This window comes from Sciurus carolinensis, chromosome 1, assembly GCF_902686445.1.
Source record: "Sciurus carolinensis chromosome 1, mSciCar1.2, whole genome shotgun sequence".
NCBI lineage: Eukaryota > Metazoa > Chordata > Mammalia > Rodentia > Sciuridae > Sciurus > Sciurus carolinensis.
Genome location: NC_062213.1, coordinates 27590662 through 27606435, shown reverse-complemented (window position 1 = coordinate 27606435; position 15774 = coordinate 27590662). Strand labels below are relative to the sequence as shown.

The window sequence follows — 15774 nt, the reverse complement described above, 5'->3', positions numbered from 1 at the left end:
TTCCCCACACACATTTTTGTTAGTGTTGTTCTGGAACAGAGCTTATTGTAAGAAAACATAGTTCCCCATAAGATTTAGATAAGACTCCCTTATTTGCCTGTGACAAGACCAGACATAGAAAATTCTGATTCTCTGCCTCAAATGCTCCTCCTCCTTGTCCCCACAAATCAATTTTAATAAAATTCGTGTCTACCAAACTTTGCTTAAGCTTCTCTCCTTTCCCTAGGCTCCTGAACTTTGTCCCACGCCTAGCTTTGATTCAGCATACCATCCTTTCTGTGAACAGTACAAGTCACTCTTTCATCCCACTCTTGATTCTTTCTTGCTTTGCTTACTTCTCTATACAAAAGAAAAATCCTTTTTGCCTAAATTCTGAGCCACTGATTGCAGTGTGCTCCCTGTTTCAATAATTCCCCTCTACCAATTGCAATAGTCCTTCCTTCCCATGTCCACACTCACACAATAATGTTTTTTGAATAAGAGACTCTTCTTACTAAATTCAGATTATTTTTAATTTGATGCAACTACTTTTTTTGAAAGTGAAATTAATAGTGTCTCTGTCTGTACCTATGTTCTGTATTTTCCTATAGGAAGACCAAAATGATTAGCAAAGCAGTTCACCAAAGGGGAGAAATTTGTTCTCAGTTTGTATCTCAAAGAAAAGTGCCAAAGTATTCATTGTGAGAATAATTATTTTATGTTTAAAATTTTATTTATTTAAAATTATGTCCCAGAAGACACAATTACCTTTTTATTGCTTGGGAATGCACATGTCCTTATCTAGTCCTTTCCTCCTGCAGTTCTTTCAACCATTGCTTTATACCTCTGTCTCCTTGACTCCAAATAAATAATTCTACCTCTATCTTATATGCCTTCTATATTTATAAATATAATAGATAATTTTCTGCCTTTTTCTTTCTCTCCATATCCATAGTAATTTTAAATTAATTTGAATTCACCTTAAATTCACTCTCTTAGTTTCTGGAATTTAACTGCTATTTTTTTCCCCCTAATGTTTTGTATAAAGTCTGTTTTATTGTCAAGTCCTTCTTTCACTTCATCTTATAATTTTGGTGTTCTCCTGAGTTCCTTAGCTAGTTTTCCTAATTTTTATTCTGTTACCTTCTTCCTTCCATTTGTGTATATACTACTTATTCCTTTTTCTATCTGTTTCTGCATATCTCTGAATTCCAAACTATAGGCTGAGTGTTTAATGCATATCTCTATCTGGTAGTCTACAGGTACATCGGACATAGACTATCCAAAATACTCAAACCTCAGTTGAAATTGCATCTCTTCTCATGTTGCTGAAATGTTGGATTTATACTACCATCCACCTATATTCCCAAACTAGGATCCTAAAATTCTTCCTTTTTCAAATATCACCTCAATGTACCCAATCCATGAAAAACCCGAGTCAAGACTCTACATTACATTTATTTTTCAGTTTACCCTTCTTTCTTGCTTACTACCATATTTCTTAACCTGATTCATGTCTTGTTTTAGACTTATTTCAATAGCTTCCTCTAATGATAATCTAGTTTCTACCAATTTGTCTTCCCAGTGAAAACATCTAATCATAATGTGTTCACACATAAGATTATTTGTTTCACATTACCTAAAAGATAATGCCCAACTCCAGTACAGATTTCATGACCAAACCTCTCTAACTTTTCCAATCTTATTAACTCAAAAGTTACTTCCAGGACTTTGCTTATCCAATTCCTTCTCTCCAAAATGCCATTTTCCCTTCTACATTTATACAGCTTTATTTACATTTTAAGATTTATCACTGCCCCCAGGAAATTTTCCTGGAAAACCCCAACCTGAACTGTGTTTCAGCTACTCGACCTTCTCTGGTAAATACAGCAACCTCTGCTTATTTCCATTTCTTTTGTCATATTTCATTTCAGTTGTCATTCAGATGTTATTATTGACTACTAATATGTAAGCTAAAGACTGTGCCTTACATGTTACTTCATGCCTGGAGTTCAGCACATGCTAAATATTCCATAAATGTTTATTGAATTACTAGTGGTTCTTTATATTGATTATGAAAATAGATAAGATAAATGTGCAGTCTAATTTGTAGCTGGTGTTCTGAGAAAAATAACAGCTTAATTTGCATTTGGGGTTTTTAAAACTTGTGTGAATATGAAAAAATGCAATAACAAATGTAAATATGCATATATTGTACATAAGACAATTGGAATGATAGTATAATATTACTTGTGATTTTTTCCAGGTGCTAAACTGGTGGGATTATGTGCAATTTGGTAGATAGTGGAGGATCAATTTTGTTCGTTTCACTTTTCCTTATAAAAACACGGGTATTCATTGTTGTTGGGAATTTTATATAGATACATACATGCTATATGTGCGAATCCTTGATCACTAAAGATATAGAAAAATCATTACATATATATTTTAAGTATCTCATTGGATATTGTCCATGATAATGCTCTTAAGTCATCACAAGTTCCCCTAACAATTCCTTTTATTATAGTATCTAGATTATTTATCAAGGAATTCTCAATGTATTTCAATGATAGTATTGATTTTGAAAATCCACAAACCCAGGAAGAAAAGCAGAAATGTTATCTGACATTTGTAAAACTTAAACAGTCACTGAGAAAAAGAAAACTATATTTTAAATATTTTCAACCTTAAATAACATTTAGAAATGTATTTTAACATTTATTTATCTAATCATAAAATATCCAAAATAAAATCAGAAATCTGTGAATTAAATTTTTAGTTTCCATGGAATTCTGATATAAATGATTTATTTTGAATGCAGTTTTTCATGAAGCAGTTACATAGGCATTATCTATTGATAACTATTTCACAATCTTCTTAATTTTTTATTCCAATTCAATTTTATTTGTATCTACTGTCTTTCTGAGCAGCCTACCCACGCTAATGTCTTTGTTATTTACCTTCATATTGAGGGCTGCTACTTTCCCTCTGGCAATGTCAAAGTAATCTTCACACTGTCAATTTCGTTGGAATGAATTCTATTAACTTTCTAAAGATGACGTCTCTTCTGTTTGGTATTTGCTATGAGGCTGACTACTTCTACATGCAAGCAAAATGCTTTATGCTTCGGGGTCTGAGACATAGACTTATGGAGTTTCTAAAAAGTTCAGGGTTTAATCTTTGGCACAGTATTTCCAATCATGGAGTTCTTTCTTATCAGTTTCAGAGGTCAGGCTTTTTGCAGCCTTAGCGATTTTTCAAACTTTCTTTTTTTCAGGTTATTTTCTTTCTGAGAAGCTCTAATGCATATCTTCTCCTCAAGCTATCTTTCCCTACCAAAAAATAATATACTGTACCATAATCCACACAAACACTTTCCACAACCTGCTCCATTTAAGTAAGATTTGGAGCTCAATTTTTTTTTCTTCCTCCATCTTACAAGCTAAAGCATATTATTGCTGCAATGGAATTTTATGATTGTACATCTCAGAACTCATTAATCTTTTGCATTTTGGATTTTAGTATTTTCTATAATTTCAGTATTAAGTTGTTCATTAATTTAGGATTCTACATAAAAATATTTGGTATAATGTACCTCTTTTGGTAATCCTATTAAGTGTACATATCTAAGAATCACAGCAAAGCAAGAAGTTCTACAGAAATTTCTGTGGAGTTCTATTATTTCCTCTCTATGTAAGGATTCTCTTGATGCAATATGTAGGCAAATTATAACTAATTAGAGAATGAAGTCAATTTAATTAGAATTTTTAGGTTAACTCAGTCATAAATACATACATGAAAAAAAACATGAACCATATTTTCAGTCTCTTTTTTTTGGAGAATTTTCTTAATTTTTTCTGCCTTTTTGAGTATAATTATAACAAATGTAAATTAACTGATATTTAATTATTTAGAATCTTGCAATGATGCATAAAGAATAACATAGGTGTAAGCAGGTAAAAACTTTAAAGAGAGATATGGTGAATGTTGAACTGATTCAATCTATGCCCTTACTCAGTGCTTTAAAAAATAATCTCTAGTAAGTTTACTTCTTTGTCATCTGCCTCATTTTCTACAGAAGAGATCTAGAACTCTCTATCATTTGACTGGTCTAGGCCTTTGGTTGTGTTCCTTTTGTATAAATAGTGTTTTTTTTTCCTAATTATTATTGGTTCTTTTTAGTGAAACAACATTAGTGTTCATTTTGACATAATTACAAAAGCATGGAATATTAGTAAATAATGATTTTTTAAAATCCACCTTATAAAATAAAGAAAATGTGATGTTAAACTTCAATTGTTTTATTTTTTTTTTTTAGATTTTATCTCAGTGGAAACTAGATTGATAACAGGAAACTTAACTATTTTGTTTTATTACTAAATTCCCAGTGTTTAGAACAGTAGCTGGGGCACATTAAATGACTAATGAATTTGATTTTGCAACTTTTGCAGAAGTTACAACATGGAGTAAAAAAATACCTGAATAATTGATTGCAAAAGTTGTTCACATCTGACTGAGGTTCTGAATATTCTTCTCCACATGAATTTGAAAAATGAATCATTATGAAATTATACTGAAAATATTTGTATAAGCTGGGTGTAAGTGAACAAAACAAGTTTATCTCTAAAACATGCTACACTTGCATGCAGTGAATGCCATTAAAAATACAATGATGGACAAGATATGGAATCTTCTCTCAAGTTGCTTACATTGTAGTGAAAGACAGACTATGTTAATAAATAAAATTTTGAATAGAGAAAACATACTTCAGTCAAAATGTAAACTTATGATGACACCCATACTAAAACAGCTGAATAAAATGGCTTAAGATTAAACTAATTAATTATGAAGAAGATTTTCTCACTGTTTTTATTTAACTCTCTCAGCTCTAGTGCTGAAATATGCTGTATCTATTTTTCTAGAGTCTGACTTGTGGATTCAAGGACAGTGAATGAAGACAAAATTTAAACAACTGGAAATATTAGCCATGCTACCACAAGTCCTTAGATCATCAAAACAAAAATTGAAAGATTTTTTAAATAGATGAATCAAATGGAAAGCTAAAGCTTTGAAACTCTCGCATAAATTATGATCCTTTATAATTTTGTACATTTGGGGAAGGTTCAGGGTCCTCTGAAATCTTATACTCCCACATAGGATGTAGCATACTATATGTTTCTTTTTTTTTTTTTTGCGGTGCTGGGGATTGAACCCAGGGCCTTGTACTTGTGAGGCAAGCACTCTATCAACTGAGCTATATCCCCAGCCCAATATATGTTTCTTAATAACATCAATACCATCTTGTAATCATTATTTCACATTTATAGAAAATTTTAATTATTCTTTAATCATACCTATACAGACTGGTGGGCTTGGCTGCCAGAAGTATCGATTTTCTACCTGAATGCAGGTTATTCTTTCTTGTCCTTGAAGTTCATATCCAGGATCACACTGAAAAACAACAGTGTCCCCAGGTTCTCTTCCATCTCCATTTCGAGTCCCATTCATGGGAATGCCTGGGTCACGACATGCAGTGGCAACTGAACCTAGAAAGGACCGAAAAAAAACTTAAGTTTGGATACTAAGAAAACTTAAGTTTGGAACTCCAAAGGGTAAAGTTTAGAAACTTCCACATATCAGTGTGCTTTTATAATGACCTAAAACATATTTGAGTAAATTCTAAAATGCCTGCATAATAAATAAATTAATTAGTTAATTAATCAACCTTATTTATTGGTACTGGTAATTGAATCTGGGGACACTCTACCACTGAGTCACATCCTCAGACCTTTATATTTTTTATTTTGAGACAGGGTCTTGTTAATTTGCCCAGGCTGGCTTTGGACTTGCGATCCTTCTGCCTCAGCCTCTTGAGTCACTGGGATTACAGGTGTGCACAACTGAAACTGGCTACAATAAATATTTTTTTTATTTGTTAATAATAGTGTGTTAATTTATTTCGAGTGCCACAGCATTTTAGTGACTAAATATTAGATTTGCTCAAAATTATTAATATGCTCTTTGAAAGACACTGTGAAAGAGTTAAAAAGAAAAGTACATACTGTAAGAAAATATTTGGGAGATACCCTATGAAAGACTAATAAGAGTATATAAAAAGTCTCTCAAAAACCAACTTAAAAAAGGAAAAAGATAAAGGAAATCGATAATGGGACCAATTACAAAATGGAAAAAAGACATTCCAAAGAAATTATATGGAACAGCACCTGAAAAGCTGTTCAGCATCATTGGAAAATTAAAACCACAAGATAACTACGTTTATATCAGTTTTGATGAATTATTTTTAAAATAAATATATTTATCTGACAACACTAGATTCTGCCAAGAGTAAGGAGAAAACTTCATCAGTGATAAACTGTTGGTGGGAATGTAAAATGGTAGAGTCACTCTGGAAAGGACTGTGGCAGTTTCTTACAAAATTAAGTTTGTGTTTGCTATACAACCCAGAAATTGCATCCTTGGGAATTTTTCCTAGAGAAAATGATTAAACTGTGCTAAATCTATACCATGGATTGTTATTCAGTAATAAAATGAATGATACTTATACACACTTTGAATGGATGTCAGGAAAATTGTGCATTATGTAAAAATAAAATGTCAAAAAGTATACATTGCTTGATTCCTTTATGTAGCTTTCTTAAAGTGACAAAATTATAAAAACGTAAAATGGATTAGTGTTTTCCTGCCATTGGAAATATAGGGAGATTGAGGAAAGTAACTGGCTATCATTGAGTAGTATGAGGGGAGATGGTGATGAAACTACTCAAATCTTGACAGTGGGAGTAGTCACAGAAATGTACCCAGAATTGAATAAACACACACATGCACATGTGTGTGCATGCAAAACTGATGAAATCTTAATAAGGTTAGGGAATTACATCAATATGAGCTTTCTAGTTGTGATATTATACTGTATCTATGCAAGATGTATTGTTGGGGAAAACTGTGTAAAATACAGGATCTCTATTATTTTGTAAAAGAGTGTACAAAACTATACTTAAAATAAAAGAAATAAAAATCATTAGTGTAGTACAAGACCATGTTTAAAAGCATTCTTTTTCTATGCACATATATGACACATTATTGAATTTTTCAAGTTCACAGAATAAAATATTTTAAAATACCAGAATGCAGGATGCATGTGTTTTCAAGACAAGGAAGCCATTAAAATTTGCATTTAAGCTACTATTAAGTTATATTAAAAAATGAAGGATTCAGTTGTTGTGCAAATTATTTTTAATAGTTTATTAGACTGTTTTAATAGTCATTAAAGCAATGATATATAAGTAACATTCATTCATTTATTTATTTACTAACTCAATATATGCCAGGCATTGTAGTAGGTGCTGAGAATAAAAAGAAATGAGCAGAAAAAAAATAGAATTGAAGAATCTTCAATTTTTATGGATTGATCAATATAGCAATAATCTTAAAATCCATCCAGAAAGTTTTTTGTCACTCATCTAATACATATACACAAAAAAGAAACCAGACAGTGTCAAGAGTTTTCTAGTGTTCTGACTTTAGTTGTACAGAAATCAACAGGACCTAAACCTGAATGATGAGAATATCTGCCAATTTTAATGGAGAATTTATATATTTTTTGCATTCGTAAGATAGTTAATAGACTTAATGCCTAAAAAAAAAAAAAAAACTGAAAAAATGTTGGCAAGATATTAAACTTTACTCTGCATAAAAACATTAACAAAAAGGTGAACATCGATATCTATGTAGATATACATGTAGATATTTGTGTCCACATTTTTAAAGAATTTACTTTGAGCAGTTATTTTTTACAGGAAAATGTGTGACCTTTTTAAAGAATTAATATTAGTATTACTTTCTTCAAAGAGTTGCAAAATGTGACTTCAATTAACATTTTACTACTCATTTAATGAAGCAAAATCTAGTTAGTCTTCTAACTCTTATTCTAGCACGATGATCTTTTAATAATTAGAAATCTTATAGGTTTTTGCTTCTTTTACTAAAAATGTAGAATTCCTGAGCAATGACCCAGGACTTCAAAAGTATGATTTCTTTAATTCTCATAACAAACCTATGAGTCAAGTGCCACCATATTTTTATCTTAGAGGTTAAGTTTAGGGAGGTTAAGTAACCTACCTTAACTTTTGCAAAAACTAAAAACCAGGATTTAAATAAACCCCAGCAAGTCTGATTTCAGAACCAAATCAAAACCACTGAATATTACATGAGGCCATCTTCTTCTGCCTGTAATTACCTCAGAAACTCAAATTTTTCCCTTTTATATAATAACATAAAATAATAAACCCTATTAAGACATTTTGGAAGGTAGAAATTATGTCCATAAGTAGGAAAAACTACAGTTGACCAAAACACAAATCTACCTTTAAAAATATTCATTCTATCTTCATGTTAGTTATTTTCAGAAAAGTTGGTCTCTATGATTAGAATAGCTATTGAGCCCTTCCTAGAGAATACCAAGGGAAGTATGTAGGGACTTGGTTTTAAAAATTCTGGGGAATTTGTTCATTCATACCCATTGGTATTCCTTAGAGGACAACTAAGCAAAACATCAGTCATCACAGGGTCTGAGCAACTACAACTGTTCACTGCAGGTAGGGATATTTTATGAAGCATTTATTGTCATCAACTCAGCCATTATGATTTTCTTGATTTGCTCTTGAAATTTTCTACCAAAACTAAAACTGACCTTTGATTGGACTTAAAATATATAACTAAAGAATGATGTTCTACATACAAGATTTACATTTAGGATGTTATCATTGGAAAGAAGTAATGTAAATGACATATAGATTTTTTAAACAGGAAGAGTATGAAAGATAACAAGAAAACTTCGTTTTTAAACTAACTTTAAACCATAGCCTTGTGTGATGAAGTGTTATGTTCACAAAAATTGCTAAGTTTATGATGAATGTTTTCAAAAACTAAAATTGTATGTATGGTAATGTTAGGAAAACATCAAAATGAAAGACGTTAATGTCTGAACTATGAGGGGAAAATGTGTTTTTGCTTTACTGTTAGACTTTCTGGAGTTAATGATTTAAAGCAAGAACAAATAGCTAAAATAAGAAAACTTTCATATAACATTAAATACATAACATGTGAGAATATACATTTGCTTTCGGTCCTAGTTGACTTGAAAGAATAGACATGGTAAACTTCTATTGTTCCTTTTTTATCTCAATTAGTAAGCATATTAAGAGAAAATTTCAACATACAACAGAAAATGAATGGTGTTTATGAAAGACAAAATAATATTTTTACTTCTTGGAATTACTTGAGTTTTAAAAACAATCAGTAAAATACACACATAAAAAATTACTTGCTGCCGGGCACGGTGTGCATGTCTGCAATGCCAGCACCTCAGGAGGCTGAGGCAGGAGGATAGTGAGTTCAAAGCCAGCCTGAACAAAGGTGAGGTGCTAGGCAACTCAGTGAGACCATGTCTCTAAATAAAATATAAAATAGGACTGGGGATGTGGCTCAGCGATTGAGGGTCTCTGAGTTCAATCCCTAGTACCGTCCTCAACTGCTGCGCCAAAAAAAAAAAATTACTTGGTGTGCATGTTATTGTTTTATTTTCTTATTCAAAGTTTGGACTTCATACTGGTCATATTCTGTGTTTACAGGCAGAAAAAAATACACTAATTTCAGCATCAATCATTCCTTTCTGTATTAAATAGAAACTATAGAAGAGAACAACCATTTAAGGAGCTATGTGGCATTTCCTTGGGACAAATTTGCATAGTCAGCATGGTTAAAAAAATAATGTCACAATAACTTTAAGTATTGGCCATGCAATAATTTCAAATAGATTGGCAATTTTTACTTAGTTTTAATTTTTTTAGAGCATATAATTCTCAAAATACATAATCTTTATTTGAATTTTCTTTTTGTTGTTATTTATATGTTTTGAGTAGAAATTTGATCCTTTCTCTTTATCCTATCTGATTCTGGCATATTATATAGGATATTTCTACAGAACTGTTTTTGTTATTAAGTGTTTTATCAATTACTGTAAACATAACAATGAAAAGTATATAACAGAAAAGATATACTTTACATATACTGGCCATGGCTACCAGTGTATTAAACATCAATAATTTCTATTTTGCTCTACATTTCTTTAGTTCAAATTGCATCCGATTAAATTAATGGAATATCTGTATCTTTGTTCTATTAGGTTTAATTTTTCTGTTTATGCTTCCTTTTCCCTGACATAAATGTGTTGGGTAAGCACAAATTCCAACAAAGATAAAGGTCCTAATAATCGTGTTTGCTAATCTATACTGATGTCATAAAAGGAACATTCTAGAAAGTGAATTGGCTTATATGCTGTAACAGCCAAATGTAATTTGGGCTTGACTCTAAATTCTATGAAACTGACGATAAAAAATGACTTTCCTTTCTTGCTTTCTTCACCTCACAAGGACATGGATTTTTAGTCTAGAATGGGAAATACCAAATAGCTAGTCTCTTATACAACTGTGAGTTCTGCTTCTCATGCCAACTGATTATTTATTAAAGATGATAATCATGGGGCAATGGCATATAAATAGAAGTATAAGTAGACAGATTATAGTGTTAATTAGTAATGTGTATTGGGCACTTTCTACATTTGCATGCTCTCAGCTGCATCTCATTTAATTCACAAGAAGTCTGGGTACTGTTATTATACACATTTTCCAATGAGTAAAGTGAGGCATAAAAAGGCAGAGAATTTTCTCAACATCGTTCAGGTGTTTGGGGCAAAGTGGGAATGCAGATATGAGGCCGTATCTTTCTTACTTCTTAAATAAAATTGATAGTATCTTTGTAATAAAATGCACTTAAGGTGTGCACTAAGGTAAAAATCTCAATGATGAGATGACTTAAATGGAAATTTCTAAAGCATTTACATTTAAAACTCAGAAAAGCATCTCTACTTACCTGTCATACTGATTAGAGTAGTCCTAAACCCTACACGCTTATCACACTTCGAGTACAACGTACTAATTTCTCATTTAAAATAATAACATTTACACAGGTCTCAACATCACAGTCTTATCTATTAAGTTCTATTCCTATGCACTATGTCAAACTAAATAAAGTCTCTTTTTAAGAAAAATAAACTTGTTCAATACAATACTATTTAATTTTGAGATCAATAAAATTATTATTACAGTGATTATAGTGTGCATGACACCTGACTAGAGGTTAAAGGCATACTCTTAAGCTAAAATACAAAATCTTACCAAAACTCTTAACCATTACTGTGTATTGTCTCAGCACAAACCTATCCTGCTACCAGAAATAATAACATAAAACTATATTTTAATAATGGGACTTTGACAATTGTTTACTGATAAAAGAATTAGCCAATAAATAAATAAATAAATATGTTGGAAATGAAAAGTCAAATTAATGCTAAGCTGTTTGGATTCCTTTATTAAACACATAGACAAAAAAGTTCTACTGGTATTTTTAACCATAAAACAAAGCAAAAAAGAAATAGTCAAGGTTACTTTTATAGGATAGTTTTATCTTTGGTTATTATAATAATTTAGAAATAAATTTGTTAGGAAAGATTTTCACTTTCAAAAAGAAAATTTGTTTTTCTTCCACTAAAAACAAATTGTATCCGTTGCTGCTTGTAATTTGTAGTTCTCATTACCAATAATGTGAAAAAAGACATGTAAAAGTAATACACTTTAATAATTACTTTCATACATAGAATGCTTTTTCAAGATATGGTGCTTCATGCTAATTATATGTAAGTGCATCTCTTTTGCATTGATTAAAAAATAACTTATGCTTTAAGAAAGTTTCCATATTATTGAGAAATTGTTTCTACAATGCCCCATCTTTATCAATGAGATAAATCTACTATGCATTTGTTGTGAAATACATGTGACCTTATCAAATCAAGCTTTGCCACACCTTAAGAAGTAAATTGTCCTTCTAAGTAAAAAGGTAAATAGAACCTTTCGCAATAGTTAAAATAGTTGATCAGATAAATATTTGAGGAATGAATGAATGAAAAACTGCAATTAGTCATTTCAGTGGATGCTGAAGGTTTATTTAGAATATGACATGTTTTGAAACTGGAAGACATTTTTTTCCAATTATAGAACAACAAAACTTATATTATATTATTGTTTGCTTTAATCTATTCCAAGTACCTAGGATGTGTTCAGAAGATAATGTACAGAACTATTACAGTATATAACTGAGTTTTCATTGTTATAACTGTTCTGTTTTATAAATGTAATTCTGACTTTTGTTAATACAGAGAGCATAATCATAACTAGTACATGTGCATATTTCAACTAAAATATGAATGATTACTTGAACTTCGAGGTTGGAGATGTCTCAATTATCTAGGGTAGTGACCTTGGGCAAGTTAACACTGCAATTTTCTTATAGCATTGTTTGGTATAACAAAAAGTAAATACACTAACATCACTCATAAATTCTCATGTGTCCTTTCTGTTTAAAAAGTTGACTGGGCATAAGTGTGTTTAAGTCCTTTCAAAAAAGAAACACTTCATATTTCATGCAGTTGAATAGTAACTGTATTAGAAACAGGAGACTTAGATTCCAGTTTCTACTGCAGTTAAGAAAGGGTTATTGATTATCTTTATTACTTCTTTGAATTTTAGCTGCCTCATCTGTAAAGGTGGCATAGTAATATTTTACATGATTGATTTAGGATCAGATAAGATCTTAAGTTCCTTCCCAACAATTATATGCAAAATTCTATGAAATATCAATTCTAAAATGAATCTTTAAAGACTATCAGATTTTAATATTCACTGGATAGTTTGTCTAAGAATCAATTTTATATACCTTTGCAACTTATCAGGAGTCTTCAGCAAGGTCAGAGCCCAAATTTGATATTCTTAAGATCTTACAGTCCTCTTTTCCAGTCTTATTGCCTCATATTTTTGTATTGACTAAAAAAAATGACACTCTATTCTCCACTTCACTATCTATAAGGAAATCAAGTTGGGTAATGGGAATATTTAAGTTGGAAGAAAAACCCCATCCTGAGTCAAATCAATCAGAAAATATTTGAAATGCAGATGGTAACCGAGAGGTGGATTTCACCCTGCAGAATTTTGCCCTTGATTGAGCCCTTGCTTTGTACATGATACATCAATTTTATAAAGAATGTTCAACATCATTATTAGGCCTACACTTTGCCAGCTACTCAGATGTGTGGCTATCTTTAGAATTTCATTAGGTTACTAAGGATACATGTATTGATATGGTAAGTCAAGTTAAAGTAGATAGCAGCATGACAAAGACCCCTGGAGGGAAACAAAGCTGCTTAATACATTGTATGGAAAAGAATGTACTTCCTAGGATACATAAATCTCTTCTTAACATGCATATGTATTTATTTATTTTGCCAAACAATTGCTGAACCACGTTATGCTTGAAGTTCAAGATATGTTTAAATTGGAGACTTTCCCTTTCTTCCTTGATTCTAATTATCTAACATGTAGATATGAGTAGGAATATAATCAATTATGTAATTTTTGTAGAAACAAAAAGTTGAAGACTATTAAAATTATCTCTATAGTAAACTGAATTTATATACAGGGATTATAGAATATTATGTAAAAGTTGAATTTGAAATAGAATTCTAATATTTTGGGATGACTAAAATTAATCAGCATAAAAGCAAAAATCAAAATCAAAATAGTTTCACATTATTTGTTACAATATTTATTAACATTGTTCTTTTTAGTTTTACATTAGTAGATTTGCTCATTTAATCAGTTTCATTTAACATTTACTAAGTACCAAGTACCAGGTACTGTACCAAAATCTAGAGATGCAAATATGAATAGCTAGCATTAATTGTTTTCAAAGAAACACTGTCTAAGAGGGGCAGCACACATGTACATAGAATTAAAACTATAAAATGAATATTAAACTCCAGTGGTTGCTATTCAAACTGAAAATTCTTAAGCAGGAAAAGAGAAGCTAAAAACAAAATTATGTAATTTAAAATATGCATTGATACAATTTTCTAATACTAGACAAAGGTGCCAAAAATATGCAATGGAGAAAAGATAGCCTCTTCAACAAATGGTGCTGGGAAAACTGGAAATCCATATGCAACAGAATGAAACTAAACCCCTATCTCTCACCCTGCACAAAACTCAACTCACAATGGATCAAGGACCTTGAAATCAGACCAGAGACCCTGCATCTTATAGAAGAAAAAGTATCAACTTGTATCAAATCTTCAACTTGTTCGCTTAGGATCAGACTTCCTTAATAGGACTCCCATAGCCCAAGAAATAAAAGCAAGAATCAATAACTGGGATAGATTCAAACTAAATAGCTTTCTCTCAGCAAAGGAAACTATCAGCAATGCGAAGAGAGAGCCAACAGAGTGGGAGAATATCTTTGCCACCCATACTTCAGATACAGCACTAATTTCCAGAATCTATAAAGAACTCAAAAAACTCTACACCAAGAATACAAATAACCCAATCAACAAATGGGCTAAGGATATGAACAGACGCTTCACAGAAGAAGATCTACAAGCAATCAACAAACATATGAAAAAATGTTTACCATCTTTAGTAATAAGAGAAATGCAAATCAAAACTACACTAAGATTCCATCCCACCCCAATTAGAATGGCAATTATCAAGAATATAAGCAACAATAGGTGTTGGAGAGAATGTGGGGGAAAATGTACACTCATACAATGCTGATGGGGCTGCAAATTAGTGCAGCCACTCTGGAAAGCAGTATGGTGATTCCTTAGAAAACTTGGAATGGACCCACCATTTGACCCAGCTATCCCACTCCTCAGCCTATACCCAAAGAACTTAAAATGAGCATACTACAGAGATACAGTCACATCAATGTTCATAGCTGCTCAATTCATAATAGCCAGACTGTGGAACCAACCTAGATGTCCTTCAATTAATGAATGGATAAAGAAACTGTGGTATATATATACAATGGAATATTACTCAACTATAAAGAATAATAAAATTATGGCAATTGCAGGCAAATGCATGAAATTGGAGAATATCATGCTAAATGAGATTAGCCAATCTCAAAAATCCAAAAGACAAATGATCTTACTGATAAGTGGATGATGACACATAATGGGAGGTGGGAGGGGGGCAAGAATGGAGGAAGGAGGGACTGTATAGAGGGAAAAGAGGGGTGGGGGGTGGGGGGGAAGGAAAAAATAATAGAATGAATCAAACCTCATTACCCTATGTGAATATATGATTACGCAAATGGCAGGCTGTTACTCCATGTACAAACAGAAACAACATGTATCCCATTTGTTTACAATAAAAATAAATTTAAAATAAAATAAAATAAAATATGCATTGAGTAACAAAATTGATAGTATTAATAAACTTCTCAGAATAGTTTTCTATACAAAAACTTTAAAATAAATGATTTATAAAAAGTAAAAATGATAGATCTGTCACAAAGAAATATCTTCATGGAAATTATCAGAATATTAAAATATGTAAAATAATCATTTGTGGAACATATGCTCATTCTTTAATTGGTATCTTTGTCATACTCAATTTATTATTGTTTCTGAGGAGAGTTTTTTATATATTCTTGTTTTTATTTAAATTGTTGTTATGTTCAACTGATGTCTTTATAGGTCATAATATTTTTTTGTGCCATGCACAAAAACCGAGGAATCTAAACCAAGGCCTTATGAAAGTCAGGCAAGTGCTCTACCACTGAGCTATACCCCACGACCCCTGTGTTTATTTATTTTCATCTATTTTA

At 31.3% G+C, this 15774-nt stretch overlaps 1 protein-coding gene across 1 annotated transcript in view; it reads right to left on the bottom strand.

Moving 5' to 3' along the window:
* Csmd3 (CUB and Sushi multiple domains 3) overlaps nucleotides 1-15774 on the bottom strand; it is a 1190022-nt gene that overhangs the window by 257606 nt on the left and 916642 nt on the right. Inside the window, 1 exon segment of the mRNA XM_047516388.1 lies at nucleotides 5334-5525. Coding sequence (XP_047372344.1) covers nucleotides 5334-5525 — 192 coding nt within the window.